Genomic DNA, 19373 nt, shown 5'->3' with positions numbered 1-19373 from the left:
TGTCACACCAGGTGCCATTGCATTAATACATCAGAGAGCAAGGAAGACACTCTGCTCCCACTATCATTTGCAGGCCTCTTTTTCTTTCTTTTTTTTTTTTTTTTTAACAACATTAAATTTGCATTAGCTTGGATGGGAGAAAAGGCTGGCATATAATGGGAGAGGGGCTGAATTAATATTCATAAGCAACATACTGGAAGAATGCAGAAGGGGTGATTTGAGGGAGCTTGGAAAGGGAAAGGAGAGACAGACATTAGTACTCAAGACCTCCTGCGTAACACGCTCTGCTCTCCAGCAAGAATTGCAATGTCTCTTCCCCATCCACACTAAATATCGCCTGCTCTGAACAGCTTTTGGATTCCCCACTCCAGGGCACTCCGGGGAGGAAACTGTTTTGGCTGAAGTTGGGCAGGAGCAGGTGGCACTCACCAGCTGTAAGTAATTTTGCTCTTGTTGGCACCACAGCAGCTCTTGGACTTCTCACAGTTTGTGTTCAGCGGGGAAGGGGGGGAGGGGAGGGAGCAAACAAGTCCTCAGTGGTGTTTAACAGCATCCCGGGCTTCAGGGCTGGCTCTTCCAAGCTGGCAGCTCCAAGCACACAGCAGAAGACGTGGTGCTTCCAGAGGTGCCTGGATGGAGGTGCCAGCACGGGGGGCAGGTTTGCTCGGGCTTCCGTTCTCTGCCGGGAGAGCACAGCACCCCTGGCACAGCTGCCACTCCAAGGGGGAAACAATCCTGCAAAGCAGATGTCAGCACTGCAGAGGAGGCAGGAAGAGAGAGAAGAGGAGCGTGGCTTATCACCAGGTGTGAGGGATCTCTCTGCAGATGGACTATCCAGCATCAGGGCCTTTCAGAGAGCCCTAACACACATTCCTTTTCCAGCATCTGTGTGCTGCCAATTCTCCAGCCTCTGCATGTGATTGTCTACAGAAACAGGGGCTTCAGCTGGAAAATTTCTGGGGCTACTGATGCTGTGCAAAAGTACAGTAGACAAATACTTCAATTATTACATTTAATGTAATATTTCATCAAAGAAAAGAAGGAAGAACATGGAGACAATGTGTCTCCACAATAAATAAGTGTGGCAATCCCATTATACTGTTTGTCTGAAGTTAGTTATTTCCACCTTCAGAAGCCATCTGAGAAATCAAAAGTTAAGCATGGGAGCAGAAGAGGCAGCTCTCTTCCCTTCTCCATTTCTTATCACAACAGAGGGAATTCAGACTTGTGTGACCATCTCTTCTGGAAGAATTTTTTTTAAGTGCTTAAAATATCTTAAATCCCTCTCTTTTCTTTCAGCTATGCACCATGAAACCCCTTACACCTGGAGTCAGAAATGATTCCTTGAAACTGCCACACATTCCTCTTGCATTCCCTGACATAACCAACAGTCCAGCCCTTCGTTTGGAAGGTTCCTTTCATTTCCAAATGGCACAAGTGTCATCATATGCTGTAGTGGTGCCACTCCACTCCAAACGTGAACTTCACTCTCTGAACCAGCCTGGCAAATGCACTCAACAGTCATTTTTTCCCCTCCAAGCTCACCTTTCATCACCGTTCCCGACAGACACGTCCTCCTTGGCAACGATTAACACTTTGCTAGTGAAGTTATCTCATGATCTTTTGTTATAACTGGTGTCTATTCTGCCATTTCACGACAACCTCTTTTATCTGCTAAGGAGGAGCAATTAGTCAATGCTATTAACATTATGAAGTTGTATTACAGTATTAGCTAGAAATCTATTTACCCAGTGCTCTCCACTAATGCACAGGTAAGCATCTGTCTCTGTGATGAAGAGTAATGTTATATAGGTCACTGGATAAAATGAACAGCTAAAACATTCATAACAAATACCCAAGAAATCACTTTCTCTTCATCTGCAGGCAACTGATTCTCACAGATTTTTCCCATAAATCCTTTTACAGTGATGCTACACAATATGGCCAAGTCCATTGATACTATAAGCCAACCTTGAGTTTGTCCCAAAAGCACACTCAGGAAAGCAAAGAGATCTGCTGGAACACCCTCTATCCTGCAGCAAAGACAGCCAGGAAGCTCCTCGGGAATGCAAAGTGCCCAGATGTGATTGCACGAGTCAAAGGGCTGCTCATCACGGACATGACAGCCCCAAACCATCGTGTGGCACCCACAGCTCTCTGTGGGAGGGAGAGTTCACCACATCAAGTGAGATGAGATTTCAGGAGGTGAATAAGCTACTTCAGCTGAATGCACATTAACCCTCGGGTGGAGAGAAGATGAAAATACTTGCCCTAATTTTTTTTTTTTTTAAAACAGATTTACCAATGCTAAAGGAAAGGCCATCAAAACCCTTGACTGGGCCTGAGAACAGCAATAACCTAATAATCTTCTTCTTATGGACAAAGTACTCCCCAATATTTATAACGAACCATTACAGCCTTCATTGCAACTTTACAAGCCTTCAGCTAATTACTTCCACTGAAACAAACACACAAATCTTCCAGCTCGGTGCTGCCACACACGCACAGACTCTCTGAGCACCAAGCCCTCAGCAACCTTCCTCTGATGGACATTTTTTTTTCCAGGAAATGACACAGAGACATAGGTAAAAGGTGATTTAGATAGACTGCTGTGTCACAAATTGTCAGGATCTGATTTAAAGACCTTGCCTTTGTCAAGAAAGACAGTTGGGTGTCTGCTTTAAAGAAGTACTGGGAATATTTTCATCAAAGGTTTGAATTGAAAAACAGTGGGAGGTAAATATCTGAGATGTTGCCAAGAAAGACCGCTATATCCGTGCAATTACCATTAACAGGGGACAGCAGTGGTTCAATGAAGTAATTCAATCTGGTGTCCTACATTTTATCAGACAGCAATTTTGAGTTCTGACATAAAAGGCTGAGAAAGAGGATTGGACTCTTTTCTGTGAAATTCAGCCTTAATTCTTGCAATCAGGAGATGTGTTCTCTGCTCCAGGTACAAGCCTGCTATCCCTCCAAGGGACTCAAAAGAAGAATAACCTAATATTCACCTTAACACCGCTCATTCACATAGGAACAAGTCATACTTTGGGCAAGTTTGGGAACTGAGTGCCTGCAGTATTACAGGAGTGTTTTCCTCCTGACTTAACTACCTCAGTATTTCCTTACTTGCAACTTTTGCCAGGAGAAGAAGACCTGTTGTTTAAAAAAATTAAACAATATGATGCGGCCTAAATTAGTAAATGTATTCTTCCAAAATATAAGAGAGGGAGAGATGGTGTTTCTCAGAAAATGGCAAAATGAAAAGCTTATAGAAGCTCCCACCAGAACAATACCATGACATGGCTTCTCCTCATCACTCATCCACCCGTAGTGCAAATTCCTAGTTCCTGAGAGGAACTTCTCCATTATCCTTCTCCACAGTGATCCTGGCAGTCAGTCCAGTGACCGTGCTGGTGGTTTCCAAGGTGGCCAAGTTTGCACAGCAGCTCTGCTGGGCAGGGCTGAGCAGCCCAGGGCTCCCAGGCTGGGGCACAGGATGAGCTTCACACCATCTCCACACAGCACCGACCCAAACCAGCACCTCAAACCCCTTCTTCAGGGAAATCACCAGACTTTATCCTTTTAACCCCTTTCTGCCATAATGCTTTTTGCCATAATCCCTTTCTGCATGAGTCTGCTGGTCTACAAATTCTTGTGTTATGCCACACAGATCTTGTAAGGTTTCCCCATTATTTTAACGGCACACCAGTGAAAATGTTCATTTTATATTTTTCTGAGTAAAATCTCGCCACAGACAATAACACCACAACAATAATACAGAATAATTTGCATCAGAAACAGCCCAGTGTTGCTCTTTCCACTTGGCCCACAAACAAATTCCGCCAAGTTCCAAACTTAACAAAAAAGAGCAAACTGGCTCTTGTGTTGCAGAGGATGTGGTCAGCCCCCTTTAGACATGAACAAAGGCAGGACTCACTGAAGCACTCCCTCAGGGACTGCATATCCCTTTGCTTTCCATGAAATGATATAGAATCTCCTCTAGAGACCCACCACTATCTTTGCTCCCAAATATTAAACCCACAATACAGCCAGTGCTATTGAGCATTCTCTTTTAATGATATGAAACTGAGACCCTTGGAAGATGAAGGCTCTGTATGTGACAGCTTAACTGCTTGCAATCAAACTAATTCGCTGTACGATGACCTGAAATGAGTTTAAAAGCACCATAATGCATGTTTAGCAATCAGTGAAGCAATCCTTTATTATTCAGGTTCACATCTGCAATTCCTGTCACATGTTACCACAAAGAGGGGGAAACACAAAAAATAATCATTTTGCTTTGCAAGAGCTGATGAGCAAAACATGAGCCACAAGTAACGTGGGCCATTAGAGACCAAACTTAGAGTGACAGCAAATCTTAAGTCTATCTGCTACTTATAGAAATCTTACAATGTCCAGAAGAAGAAATTATATAATTAAAAACTTGCTTATAAATGATAATGTCTTGATTTTTCTAAATTGATTTTTGCTGGAAAAAAATTATTAAGGAAGTTCACCTGAAATGCCATCAAAAATATGAACTGAGTGTGTCTCCAGGATTTTAAACTGTAAATGAAGCTAACAACCACTTTCAACATCTCCCTTTCTGCCAGTACCAGAAGTTGGAGACCTTTCTGACAAATAACAGAGTTTTATACCACCCCTCCAAATACATAAAACATCTTATTTCCTTCCTTTCTCCCTTTCTTTGCTGTCTCCATTCATCACACTTGTTATCCAGTAAGGTACATGGAGAACCATGCACAGAAGCAGAAGGAAAAGGGACCAACAAGCTGAAAATACTTGGTGAAAGAAAGGCAAGAGCAGCAAATATAACACCATGGCAGAAAAAACCCCAATGGAATGACACAGAAGGGCAAAACTGAGGCCAAGCTATTACAGACAGCACAGAACTGCTCAGTTCTGAGAGCTACAGCAGGACTTAGCTTGGACAAGGAACAAGCACATTTTAGCTCAGCACTGCTTGGGGATATTGTCTCCTGAATCACCAAATGTAAGAAATTAAAGTTATTAAAGAAATTTCAGTGTTGAGACAGAGGGTGAAAAATCTGTGTTTCAGCAATGAGGGGACACACCTGAAAGACCAGAAGTTCTCAAATTTGATCTCACTCCTGCTTAGTTGGGTAGGAAGCTTCTGTGGTGCCCTGCTCTCCTTCTTTAAGATTTGGACAACAGAGTTTCAAACAATTCAAAGAAGAAGTGTAAGGATCAATATTTTAAATTCAAAGCATGTTATTCAAAAATGCATCAGGGCAGGGTTCTTCTGAAGGGCTGCCAAAATAACTCGGACCCTGTTCAAAATTATCTGAGTAGAGACCTATCCTGACCAGGTCATTTACTCTGCTTGCCTAAACCTTCCTCAAATACTGAGTTAATAATATCTGAAATACACAGTTTTCTTCTCCAAAACCAGTTGTTTTGCTCCAACTATTCTTATTGTGATTAGCAGGATGCTGGAAATACCCACACTCCTGCTCTTGCTCTTCTTGCTTTGCTGGTCAAGTTGTTTGCAAACTCTTTAATGAGTCTCAGTTCTCCCTAGGAACAGCACTATAGTTTATAAATGCAAAAATTAATAGACCTGGGGTAGGTTTTATTACATGTAATGTATTTAGTTGGCATTGATGATGCCTCCCTTACAGCAGCTGGTACAATAAACTGCATTTTCAATGTCTCCTGGAAAACAAAACACAACACCTAAAAGATTTCAGATGAAGAAACACCAGGTTTCCTGGTCTCATTGCACCACACCAAATCTGCTCCAAGGAGGGCTGCAAACACTAATGAGTAATTACAGCCCACAGAGAGATTTCTACTGGGGATCTTGTCCACTTTTCTTGAATCTGAATTACTATCAGAAAATTCATAACCTCTGTTGTCAGCTTCACTTCTGCAAAGAATGGGCACATGGAGAATTTAAAGTGGAGCTAAAATGGATTTCAATATACCCTTCACAATAATAGTTGGTAAAACTAATTACAGTGAGAAAATTGGAGATCATTCATTACCCAACTAAGTAAATTAGGATTCGTTAACAATGATTTATAGTGCCAAACACAGGATAACAAGGATTGTCTTTCAACTCTAGTTACAGGGGACATGACAGTGCCATCCCAACAGTCTTTGTAGACCCCACAGTGTTTCAGAGGGATACACACTTTTACATAAGCAAAATACATTTAAATGCACTAAAAATAACTGAGCAGTTTAACCGACTTGCAAGAACAACAGTTCTTTGTTTACCAACACCATTGTGCACATGATGTGGAGCACAGCACCACATCCCTTCTGCAGCATTAGCTGCTTGCATTTATTAAACCTCTTCCAAATGATACTTTTGATCTAATCTGTTTCTCTCCTGTGGCAGCTGATGGGTCCCTGCTGGACTGTGATAGAGTGGAATCTCTTAACACACTCTCCCCTTGGAGAGGCAACAGCACCACAAATGTGACTGCCCCAAGGAACAAAGCACAGGCTCCTCAGGATCCCTGCCAGGGCACATGGACCAGGCAAGGAGGGAAAATCTCCTCTCTGCATGTGCTGGTGTAACTAATTCCACATTTGTTCTGTAAGACAATGTCTCATGTGAAACCCCCTTCATTGCACAGGGCAATATCCGGCCTTATCTAGGCCACAGACTGGTTTTCCATCATTTCCATACTAAACACCACTGGTGCTCCCCTTATTCTCCTTGGGACGAGTTTTTAGAGCTCTGAGTAATGCAATGCAACACTGCACAAGCCAGTGTCCCAGTGGCCTGCTGTAACCACACAAACATCTGCTGAGCTGAACCCACCCAGGGCCAGGCTGGAGAGCACAGCTGATTAGCGAGAGCCCCGGGGAATATGTGCACGATTTATGTTTGTCTGAGTCACCAGCCCATGTGCAAAGCACAGTTTTAGTTTATCTTTCTTTTTTTTAAGGTGGAGCAAGAGCATTGTTTGGAAGAGAAGGGTCACAGGAGCCTTATTCTGCCTTCCAAATATTATTTCCGTCACCAGCTTATTAACGAATTTTATCTAGTTTGGAAAAATCCACAAACTCTCTGCATTTGGGGGAGGAAAAAAAAAAGCAGCACCTGCTAACCAAAAATAAGCATTAAAAAAGGACAGAAAACCCTCAGAAACTGCCACAAAGACTCAAGAAGAAGACCTGTGCAGGAAATGGAGATAAGTTGCCATAAACAAGGAAACTGTGCAATTGCCAAAGAACTTGACAGTCTTTGGAATTGGGTTTGTTGTTTAGAAGGAAAACATTCAGTTATTTTGATTTCTTCTCTATTTTCTGTTGCAAACCAATGAACCACCATATCTTCTAATGTGAATTTGGCTGGATGGAAGATACATAAATGAGCAAAAATCATTCTTCAAAGCCAGATAGGAGAAAAAGCTTTACTGTTATACAAATTCCAATCACATTGTAAAACATCTCAACCCCCAGAAATCTTAAAGCAGTTGGACAGCATTAAAAACTCACATAATTCAAGCAGCTTTTCCTTTAAAGTTAAAAAGTTTGTGATTTTTTCTAAAATTGTAAATTCTAATTTCCAATTGTCTGATCTGACTTCTTGACGAGACGTAATCTACCTTACAGTCTGTCTTTGATGAGAGACAATGACAATTTACAATGCAAAAAATATCAAAGACAACGAGGAGATTTCCCAGGAAGTATTCAGTTATGATTTCTTAGGATGCACCAATATTAACAGCATGTCTAGATTTTTTTGTCATATACACCAACCATAGACTGGCCTGATCCCATAGCAAACAGTAAAGTCAGGCCAGTTGGAGTCCTGTAACACAGGTGGCTTGGGAAGAGGAAACTCAGGACAGGGATGCTGAAATTGAGGCAAAAGACTGCCTGGAGACCTGACATGAGAAACTCAGAATGATTTTTACCTATGTCTCTTCTTTTCTGACTATTGACCTAATAATATGCAAAAAGGATGGGAAAGTGTCTCCTCTGACAAGGAGCACCGAGACAGAGGAAACGGATTCCAACAAGAACAAAAATGTCTATTCAACAAAATCTGCTGAACACACCAACACTTGTGAAAGAAGAAAAAGAGAGTGGTTCCTAACTGGAGACCAAACTTGTTGGGGTATTTAGAACTCCCTGACAGCCCTGCACCATTCACACTCCATCAGTGGTCACTCCCCCTGTCCCCTTTGCTGAAGGCATCTCATTACAAAGTCTGTTTAATCAGTGGCAGTCCCATCACCCCAGCCGGGGGTGGGTTAGGCTGAATCACCTGATGGAGATTCCCAACCCTCTCCATTGCCTTCCTAGGGAAGGTGGGGTGTCAAAGCAGGCTGTGGGAATGCCCTCCCCGGAGCACCTGCATTTTAACTTTACCTATTGCTTTTCAAGAAGCACTAACACAGAGCCAACAAGAACAGAATTCACTCTCCAGCTTTGCCATTCAGAAATTTACCTACTTATTGTATATAATCAGGTAAGATTTCAGCCTTCACCACTACTGAAAGTGCATAATGAATTCCTAGGATGGCGCTATCATAGAGATATTAGAGAAACGATTTTGTGTTGCTGGGAAGTGTCAGCTTTATAAATGTTTCCTAAAACACTCAGTGATCTCAGGAGACTTTCTGTACAATGTCAGGATCCAAAAGTCATTTCAGCTTTGCTGTAGCATGCACAGCATCCACAAACATCTCAGGCACATGACCCACCACCCATCAAACCTGAGTGCCTGGAAAAAGCATGGCACTCAAAGGAGATTCCAAGTCGAACAAGTATTATCTCTATGCTATGTAACATGGCCTAAACATACACAGAGTCCATGAATACTTGGATTTAAACAGCAAATAAATGCTACCTAATCCGTATCTCAGTGTTCATTCATTTCTGAATAAAACCTGCTTCCACATGCAGCAGATGTCCATCAGTGCATTTTAACTTACCTGGTTCCTGTGTTTCCTTGGGTGAGCTGCAGTACATAATATTTCATAGTCCAATGTATATCACAATGGAATAATTTCCAAAGGCAAAAGCTTTGTTATTATCTATTAAACTAGAAGTTATTTTTACTTTCTTGGAGACCAGTGACCCCTGTTTTGATGTTCTGGGTTAACACTAAACACAAAAACTAACAGTCTTTTCTAGTTAAAAGCTTTGGAAAAAAGAAGTCAATTCAAGTGCATATTCTTTTGCACTTTGATAATACAATAATTACATTTATCAGAAACACATGCTAATTGGATCATTCTGGAGCATTTTTCTCATTGTCTGGTACCGCAAAACACATCTGGGTTTTATTTGCCCCATGTAAGTTAATAAGGGTACTGACTTCTTTAAAACAATAAGCAAGATAATCCTAAAAACAATTTTCCAAAGTGAAAAGGGAGGAAAAACCCCTCCATGTAAGTGTAAAAACAACTTTAAGATAGAAGCTGAAGGGTATTTTCTACCTTCTTGGCTATTAGTGAAGAAAGAAAAAGCAAGTGAAAGAAATCTTAATACTGTGACTAGAGACAAGAAACAGCACAGTTAAATGTATTAATGGCACCTAACAAGGGATGTCTCCACCACCAACACAGATCCAAATTAGAATGATTTGAAGTGCCAATACATTGGCCCTAGAAGATGTCAAGCTTCTTCTTGTTACTAAATCCCTCACTCAGGAGAACTGGAAACTTTCAAGCTCTCCGTTGGAGCATAGGGGATGTTGACACCTTCCAGATTTTCACTTTACTGGACCAACCCACAGACAGTATGGTGCAGGGAACAGCAGATGGCTTGTCTTCTGTTACCTCTGCTGCCTAAAGATGAAGCTGAGCACCGCTCTCAAACCATGCATATTCAGCTCTCGCTGTAAGGAGAACAAGGCTTATTTATATATTTATATATAGATATATGTTACAGCCCTTCAGCCCATATTATATTTGTCCCATTCCAGAGCATGTCTATATATGTTCATATGATTTGAATTTTCCCAGACAAAGGAAAGCAATTCCCTCTGAACTATGGGAAGACACTTGAGTTTTAGTTTTAATGCAACATAAATGTTGAGCCATTTGATATCATTTTTCCATTCATCCCCTTCCTCTTAAAAATACAAGTGACACAAACCAGGGAAAGTGCTGAAAAAAGGAAAGCAGTCTGTTTTTCTGTTTCACGACTTACCTTACACTGACCTGGGCTTTGGTATAATTAGAACAACGACCACAAAGCTTTTTCAATTGGTGATGCTCTTTTCACACCTCACCCCCAGCAGTATGAACATTCTGTTGGTGCAGCAGTCCAAGGTAAATCCAGCAGGACACAGCATTTCTCCAGGTATTAAGCAATTTTTGTGCTTGCATTTTATACTTTACAGGTGAGGTCACACGAACACAGTCTAATCACATAACTTTCTTACAGGATCATCGACCTCTGTGACAAAAGACTAAATTCACCATGTACTAATAGAAGAAAATTACTCTCTGGGAATCTGACAAGAGAGCAACAAAGTTTTTCCATCATGTAATTGAATACCATAGAGTTTTATTTTCCCCTGAGTCTGATGAAAAGATAGAAACAGGCTTTGATTATGCTGTTAACCTCACAGAGCAATGCTACAGGACAAGGATCACTGCATTTTACCCACCTGGTTTTGGACATACATAATGCTCTGCTTCTCTTACAGTTTTATAAAGGCAGAAAAGATGTGCTTTGAGAACACAGCGTAAGTTACAAGTGAAACAGGGTATAAGCAATTTAAATACAAATCTTGGAAGAAAATAAACAGTACATTGGATTGACTGGAAAACACTTTTTTTACTGCCAAACTTATCTGTGCAAGTAAAAGGTATATTGATGAATGTGGGAATAAACAGATAGAAAGGTATATAGACTGTTAAATCAATAGGGGCATGCAAATAAATCACAAACCCCAAAAAACTGATCAATTTTCAAACCAGCTGGGGCCTGATCCGCTTTTCAGGACATGAAATGTAAATCTGGCATAAATACAAGTACAGCTGCATTTCCCAAGAGTGTCCATGAGACAGGGGGCTTTTAAGCAACAGGTAGAAATCACTGTGTCACGTTCTCTGGACTGTGGTACACAGGAGATGAGGCAAGACTGGTGTAATGGGCTCTTTAAAATCCACGAACCAACAAGAACTGCTACAAGGGGAAATCAAGATCCTGCCATCTCAGATTAGAGAGCTGGTAAGACCACGGTTCATTTTATTTGCTCTAATTGTGTAAATTAAATACTGTTGGAATTTATGTAGTAATTAATTAGTTCAGGAAAACACTGGCCACCGTGTTGGAAACCTTACTTCCAATGCACTTGTGGAGGAAGAACTAACAAAGGTATGTTAAGGTGTGGGCCAGAGTGGGTTGGTTGGTTAGTCCCATTCCCACACACTAAGGCACTTTTGTCTGAGGAGGAAGTTATGCTGTTCAGAGGCACATGTGTGAAAGTTGAGATACACTTACAAAGTAGCCTGTTCCCAAGCTGGAAGGAGCTGAGCTCTGCAATAAAACACAAAGACAAAGTGGAAAGTCAGTGACGGTTTTTAACACGTTCCAATCCACACAGCTCATTACCAGCCCTTTCCAAGCTTTTCATCACTACATCACAGCACCAATGTGCTGCCCCTTGTCATCTGCTACTGAAACAAACACGCTGTTGCTTAATTTTTCCCTTTACATCTCTCAACGACTCTGAGATGGTAACGTGCTATTTACTGAATTCCAAGCTTCTGCGGTGGACGTAATTGCCAATTTATTTGACAGGCAGCTGGGTAATGAATTAATGATGGCATTTCGCCCTGCACTGAGACTAAACAGACACTCATCAACCAGCCTCCCTGACATGCTGACATTCAATGCCCTGGACTCCAGCTACTCAGCTTCATGGCCACAAAGGGGCAGGCGGGAGGGGGAGAAGGAAAGAAAAAAAAGTAGACTGACTTCAAAACAAAAAGCCCGGTGGGTTTGGATGACTTTTTCAGTGTATGACCTGTTTGCCAATTTATTCCCGAAAGGCCCTGGTTAGTACACATATAGTGCTTTTCTAAAATGAGACATTTTGTAAACATAATTAGTAGTCTGAAATGTAAAGAACGCGTGGGCACAGAGAAGCCGCTTCAGTCAATGTGCTGTTTTCTCCCGAATGCAGCCACTACCATTTCCCATTTGGATGTCCACATTGTTTGACAAACCAAGGACTTAGAAAGAAAAGAAAACCACAAGCAGCAAACATCTACAGTGTGAAATAGATTTCAAAACCCAAACTCATAAAAATAAGTGAAACCAATATTATTACCATGGGAAATAATCAAATGGTTTAAATGCTTTAAACAAAAAACCATCATGAAATTCAGTTTAAGTGGGGCACGATCACAACCTCTACATTCACAGGAATTAAGGAGATAAAGGGTTTTGTTTCATTAGTTTTTCATCTAAGCAATGGGGATTACACAGCAGGTTCTCTTAGAGACACAGGGAGAGACTGAAACATCTCAGTCCTAATCCAGGTCACTGCCTGTTCCATTAGAGGGTGGGTGAACAGTTCCCAGTGCTCCTGCTCGGAGAGTCGATGGACAAGGAGGCAAAAAGCAGAGGACCATTCTCTAGTGAGCACTGAGACAACCAGTCTGTAACTCCTGCAGCTCAATTCCCGTTTCTGTTCCTCAGCACAGGCTCACTTTCAGTAATGCCACACCTCAGGGATAACCAGGAACTGCAGAGGGGCCCAACCAGCCTGGGCGAACCACTGGAAAGACCGAGAATTTGCATCTCTTATCCCTGTTCTGAGACTCTTCTGCAGGGGACCCCAACAGCAGATCTGCAGTGCACAGGTCTGGTTATCAGCCTGCAAGGGGAGCTCCACAGAAACAAATAAATTCCAAAGTCATCTTGTCCCCACTCCTGCTGTTCTGGAGCCTCAAGTTCTCTCTACCACCATCATCCACAGCAAGGCCCACCTGGCCCAGTGACAATGCCCCTGACAGTGCCTCTGCTCAAGAATGGGCACTGCAGATCTGGGAACACATGGCCATGAGGCCTCAGGGCTCAGCACAACTGCTCTGCTTTCCCCACTGTTGCTGTGACCATTCTCTGTGCTGGGAATAACCTGGTCACCACCACAGCCCTGGTCATTGCCCAGCCTGGCCGCTGTTCCCAGTTGGGAAGTGCCCTCCATGGATTTTGGAGCCTGTGGCTCCCAGGCTGCAGCTCTGCAGCCCCTGGCAGTGAGTGCAGTGCAGCACACTCCAGTGTCAAACACATCCACGTTCCTGGCAGAGCACACCACAAAGCCTGCCTTCCTCCTCACTCATCCTGCTTTCTGCTTCGTGCCATTTACATTCTCTTAATTTAAGCTGGAGAGATCTGCCCACAAGTACAACACGTGCAACCATTATAACCACTTTTGTTTCAGCTATGTACAGATGCCAAGCGAGTCCCACTCTTTCACTAACAATTTTTAAAACTTACTTCACTGGCTGAAAGCTCCAAAGTTTGCCTTCTGCATCTGTGTGTAATTTTTGTCTGCTTTCTATTCCAAGTTTTGGAAGGATCAAGTATCAAAACAAAACAATAAAATGGAAGAAAAAAAAGAATAAGCAAACAAAATATTTCCCACTGAATATTTTCATTCCTTCAAAAGCAATGTTGCAATGGCTATGGGAGGACAGTCGAAACATAGCAGTCAAATGACTTTCACTGAACAACTGTGCATTTTCAGGGAATTTGAGTTTGCTGGATGGAAATATAGCCCTTCACACATTGCATGCTGCATATGGAGAGTACAGTTTGCAAACTCTTTTTAATTGAAGTACAAAAGACTGTGTTGCACATGCATGGATGACTACGTCAGCTGTGTGTGAACTGTGTGTTGACAGAGCACAAAGGCTGAAGCGAGGGCTATGCAAGAGACAACTTCTCACCTTCTGGATAACTCCCAATAGCGACAGGATCCCACTACCCAGTGCCCAGCCTGGGTACCAACTGCACAAGCATCTTTACAAGCCCATGCTGAGTCGTGATCCTGCACTGGAGGGTTCTACATCTCTTATATAAAGTGTGCCTATAATAGAGGTAATGGTTTCACTTTCCGAAACCCTTTGCAAAATAGGACATTAGATATACTACTTGATATTCACACAACCACCAGCAGAAGCCTGCATTAGGTGCCCATCAGCAAAACACACTTGCTTAAAATTAACATGGTTTTGGTTTTGTTATTTTCGTTCTGGGCTTGGTTTTGTTGGTTTTTTTGTTTTGTTTTGTTTTGTTTTTTGTTTTGTTTCCTTCCTTTCTTAAAGAGAAGAACTTTGGCCCAGAAGCAAAAATGTAGTAACCCTCGTGTAAGCATTAGTTTATTGTGTACCAAAGAAAATTACATCCTTGAGGTCTTGGAAGGCACAGTTATACCCATTTTGCATATATATTGTGCATTACTTAGGGAGCTGGGTGGGGAGAAAGACTGTGTTGTACATATTTGTTCTGGCTATTGTTTATGCAGGTCTGACTGAATGAAGGAACAGTGGGTATCATTTCAATTTCTGATGTCAACATCAAATTACTTATTTAATTTCATGCCTGGCGAAGCATTGTATAGCTACACGCAGAATCATTTCACTTCATTTGTTATGCTGTGTTTTCTTGGCGATTGGCTTGCCTTCCAACTGACAGCTTTAATTACGACATGAATTTGATTGCACTGCCGAGGAATTAACATAATGCAACAAAGCATTTAAGCACCCAACCTTAGACACACAAACACACACAGACACCCCCTCGCAAACACACACACACACACACACACACACAAAGCAGCAGCCACTGCAGCTGATCAGCTCCTGGCACACGCACACAAACACACACAGAGCTCTGCTTGTGTGATCCCACTTCGGATACAGCCAAGATTGCTGGTGACATCCTGAAGAAGGAACAGCACCGAGGATTTCAGAGCACATAACCCAAAGACTGTCCCTCAGTTTGTCTTTCTCTGGGCTCTGCACAGGTGGGAGGAATGAGAGACAAGAGAATTGGAAATATCCCATATTTGAGGCTGAAACCATGAGCTGCCCACAGGATTAATCTGCTGGGGGTGTAGACACGTTCCTTCACGAACCAAAGAGCAACAGACCTGGTGGGCAGGGGACCTCAGGACTTCACCCTCGGTGATACCTCACTGTGACCTACTCTCAAAGCCCACAAGGCAGCGGGAGCACACAAAGCACTGGGAAAAGGGAAGCACTCATGAAGAGTGCATCAGCTTGGATGAGAGCCCAGGCTGAGACCTTTCACGTAGGGGACAAATGGAAAGATTCCTGTCCCACTCCCTGCTCAGGAATTGGAAAAACATTCCAGACAGAAAGGTGCCAACTGTTTCTTCTGGTTTGTGGTTCCTTGTTCAGCAAAGCAAGCAGAGTCCAGGCGCTCCAGGCTTCTGCTGTGCAGCAAGAGTGGATGATGTGCTGCCTCCCAGCCCATGACCACATGTGAGAGGCTTCTGCTACTCATCCCCTCATTGAAAGCCTGCAACCAGCACCAAAAGCAGCAGGCAGGGTGAGATCAGATAGATCAGGAATTTAGGAATGTGCACCAAAGGAATCAGGTGTTTTGATTTTTCATCAGCAAAGAGGTGGCTGAACCCCTGAATACTCAGTGCATTCGCCATCCAGGTTAGATGTAATTCTCATGTTTTCCTCAAGTAAATCTCCTGGCTGTCTTGTGAAACATGACTAAAAGGTATTCCAAAGAGGGAAGACTCAATTAAAAATAAATACATACAGAAAGATAAGGAAAACAAGTTGACTGAGCTCCAAGCTGAGCGAAAGAGAAAGCACTGCCATCTTGTCTCCAAGCAAGATCTCAACAAAATGAATTCTACTACTGGCAAGATTTTGATGAGATTAAACTGACTACAGCACCCTATATATAAAGGAGGAGCAGCTCTCCAATTTCTCTTTTAGGCCCCTGGAGCTACCTCTGTCCATAAAGGAAAAAACAAGTTGTCATTCCAAAAAAAACCCCAGCCTATAAAGGGGAGAAAGGCAGAGAGCCATGGGTTTATGAAATTCAAACGGGGAGCTGCATCAGGGCACTGCCACATGCCTGCACTGGAGCATTCGAGCAATCATTATCCCTAATCTAGCAGAGGTCAAATTCTCTGCTAATTATGTTCTCTCACCGAGGGGTGTGTGCCTGTGCACACACGTGCAAGATGAGGACAAAGAAAGGAGTTGATGGAAATCAGTCTCACTGCATTGCATCTGACAAGAACAGAGGATATTCCTCTTCCTACTGTCTGATGCTAACTCAAGCCTCATTAGGAGAAAAGTCTCCTGTTTAACATGGTCTTTTCACTGAATTATCTTCTTTTCATTTCTGCCCACCTCTCACAATTGCTGCAAATTACCAGCTTGGATCTCATTAGCCTGGAAAGGAGTCACTCCTTGTAAACACACTTTGCATCACTCTGTGTTATCCAAGGACTGCAGGTTCAGTTACAACAGGCAGAGTTGAAAGATCCCTGACAGGAGAGAGAATGAAGGCACTGACGTGTCCATTTGCAACTGGATATTCATTATCCCATCTCCCTCATCCTGCATCTGTCACTAAACCATCACTTAGGCCCCACATCAAGGCCCATGAAGCTCCAGCACTGCTGTTTCACCAGCCTGCTTACAACTGGGGATCAGGAAATGATCATCTACCTGCAGCACGTGCACTTCATTCATTATCCACATTTCCATACAGCAGCTTAATCTTACAGTGCTGTCAGGCTACATTAGTGGAGATTCATTATATTTCATGGCCAAAATTTGCTTTCTGACCTCAGGGTTACTCTGCCTGCCATGTCTTATATTTTTGTTCCATCTTCTGTTGGGTGCACAACTTTTTGTGTATTTTTTTTTCTGAGAAAAGAGTTGTGAAAACAGAAACAAATCTTCAGAGAAAGCTTACTCTGCTGTCTGACACGTTCTCTGGACAGTAATTGGTGGGTATCATTAGACAACTGACTTCTTCAAAAGATGTTATTTAAAATAACCTTATTAAGCTCTTGAAGCATCTTTGTGTTCAAGATCAAGTTCAGGGCAGGCTCCCCTACACGTGAAAGTGGAAGTATCACTGGCACTTTGTAAGGCCCTGTCATTTCAACACATGGGGTGTTTGGCTTTGGGAGAGAATGGGATGTACTGCTCTGAACTGAAGGAGTCTGGGAAAGGCCACCACAGGCCCAGGTAAGATGAGAACTATCTCATGCATCTTTTTCAAATCTCAGCTGAATTGGTAACACCAGACCAGAGACACATGCTTGTATTGGAATGAATTATCAAAGCATAAAGGAACTTTCCTTATTAAGCAGAACATCAATTATGTATAACATTTTCAAATGTACATCTTCACATATATTTACACAACGTTCCTTTCGAGCAACCTGTGAATCCCTGTGTCCTCTCTCAGATGTACTGGGGAAGTTGTATTTGCTCTCTACTTCCTTTCAGTTTGCCAGAGTGCCAAGACAAAGGAAAATATTGTAAAAACATCAGAGAAAAAGTGGATTTGATGGGTGGAGGGGGAAGCAGGACTCTGCTCTCACTGCCAGGTCTGGCACTGCAGTGCTGTGAGCTGCTGGGAAGCTCAGTAAGGCTCAGAGCTCTCCACTCAGTAAACTGCAAGGGAGCAACAAGGCTAAATTAAAACCATGTTTGTAAGGAGCTGTGAAAATGTTTTGCTGGAAGGTGCTGTGTAATTGTGGAGTTCATTGCAGTGACTTCTCAGCTGCCACAGGGCTCAGAGGCAAAGGATGGCAATGGTGACAGGCTGCCATCCACTGCTACCTGTACAGAACATTCACTCACTATCTCCTCTGGTTTCAATCTGCTCTTCCAAGGAGCCCCGAGAGTGACCTCACCTGACAGCTATGAAGGGCAGGCTCTGAAGAGTTTAGCTGACTGTACCCATAAAGGTTGGCTCTGGGGAAGAAATGGACCTCTACAATAAGGTGACAAAGGGATGTGGAAAGAGAGTGCTACAGATTTCACACTTTCACAGAAAAAAAAAAAATCAGGCATCTGTTCCAGTGATATGCACAATTCAGCAAAAATTGCTAGCTGTGTGCCTCGAGGCTTAAATTTGCACAACGAAATGTATCCTTTACAAAGGTATTTCTTTTAATGCCTGCTCAGTTCAGTTTTATTGGATTGGCCTATGGAGGACACCATCTGGTATCTGTCATCCAAATCTACATGGACATGCTATCGATAAAATCCCCATTTCCAAAATGTGGGTTAGTTGAAAGTAGGGCCAGATTGCTGGCTGATACAAATTGGGCTGACTAATGTAGCCATCCATGCTTTTACCAGCCAAGGATCTGACCTACAAAATCCCCAATTTAGATACTCTTTGGGGACAGGGCTGTCTTTATATTCTGTGTTGTAAAGCACGTAGCACAGAGGACACAGAACCATGAATAAAACACTCAAGGATTGTGATGGTACACATAATAAATAATAATAATCTGATTGCAGCAACAGAGAGATTTCTGTAGTCATTCCTCTGTCAGAATAACTCGTGTGTGTCACCCCGTGAATGGCCAGCATTCTCCAGTGGAGAAAAACACTCTCCACAGAGCTGCCATCTCAGGCCCTTCCACAGCAGTTTAGGTAGAGCAATAAAGGCAGAGCTTATGCTATTGTTGGCCATGTTATATCAATTCATTACATATAAGTTAGCTGAGTCTCTCTAGACACTCTAATACTTTTCATAAAGACAGTATTTAGCCCAAAGAAATACATTCTTTTCCTTCCCCACTTGGGGTAAAAAGAGGCCACCTCACTTCTCAACTATGCAGAACATTTTTACTTCATTAAATGGCCTTCGAATGTTTCAAAAGTAATGAGTATTTGCACACAGAAAGACATTGTATCAAACTTTAAGAAGTTTTCTGAACTCGGGCAGGAGATTAAGTTACCTCTTCCTCTCCAGAAACCCCAAAAGAAGGAGATTTTAGCAACAAACCATCCCAGAAACTAAATCACGTTCTGACTTACACCCCTCAGAAAAGCCCAGCAGGGTTCCCCAGAGCAGGGTTTAGCTGTAGGAGTCATACTCACGTCACTGAGTCTTTCCCGGGAGCTGCTCCGATGGAAACCCTTGGACTCCCCGCTCGCGCTCTCGCTGTCGCTGTCCCGGCAGCTGTTCTGACCCGGCTTGAGCTGCAGGAGAGAGAGAAAACAAAGAGAGACAGAGTTTAGCCTGGTCCAGGCAAGTCCCCTCGTCCACTGCTCTTCTTTAACCCAGCCCCAGGTGCACACAAAGCAGCATTGATGTGGTGCTTTCAGCACTGCCACTGTCACCGTGTGACCTCGTGCCAGGGCAGG

General features: G+C 42.8%; 1 protein-coding gene across 4 annotated transcripts in view; it reads right to left on the bottom strand.

Annotated features, from left to right (window-relative positions):
• LOC113978231 (autism susceptibility gene 2 protein-like) overlaps positions 1-19373 on the bottom strand; it is a 397184-nt gene that overhangs the window by 37625 nt on the left and 340186 nt on the right. For 2 of the 4 annotated variants that reach the window (XM_027704999.1, XM_027705000.1), the window contains exons 3-4: positions 19107-19208; positions 11470-11505 (exon numbers count right to left, since the gene is read on the bottom strand). In XM_027704999.1, the coding sequence (XP_027560800.1) occupies positions 11470-11505; positions 19107-19208 (138 nt within the window). Of the gene's footprint in view, positions 1-11469; positions 11506-14026; positions 14066-16404; positions 16520-19106; positions 19209-19373 lie in introns of those variants that run through there. The other 2 variants (XM_027705002.1, XM_027705001.1) reach the window with 2 other exon arrangements.

Source organism: Neopelma chrysocephalum, unplaced genomic scaffold, assembly GCF_003984885.1.
Source record: "Neopelma chrysocephalum unplaced genomic scaffold, ASM398488v2 Primary Assembly neopelma1_299, whole genome shotgun sequence".
Taxonomy (NCBI): domain Eukaryota; kingdom Metazoa; phylum Chordata; class Aves; order Passeriformes; family Pipridae; genus Neopelma; species Neopelma chrysocephalum.
This window is presented reverse-complemented; position numbering and strand designations above follow the sequence as displayed.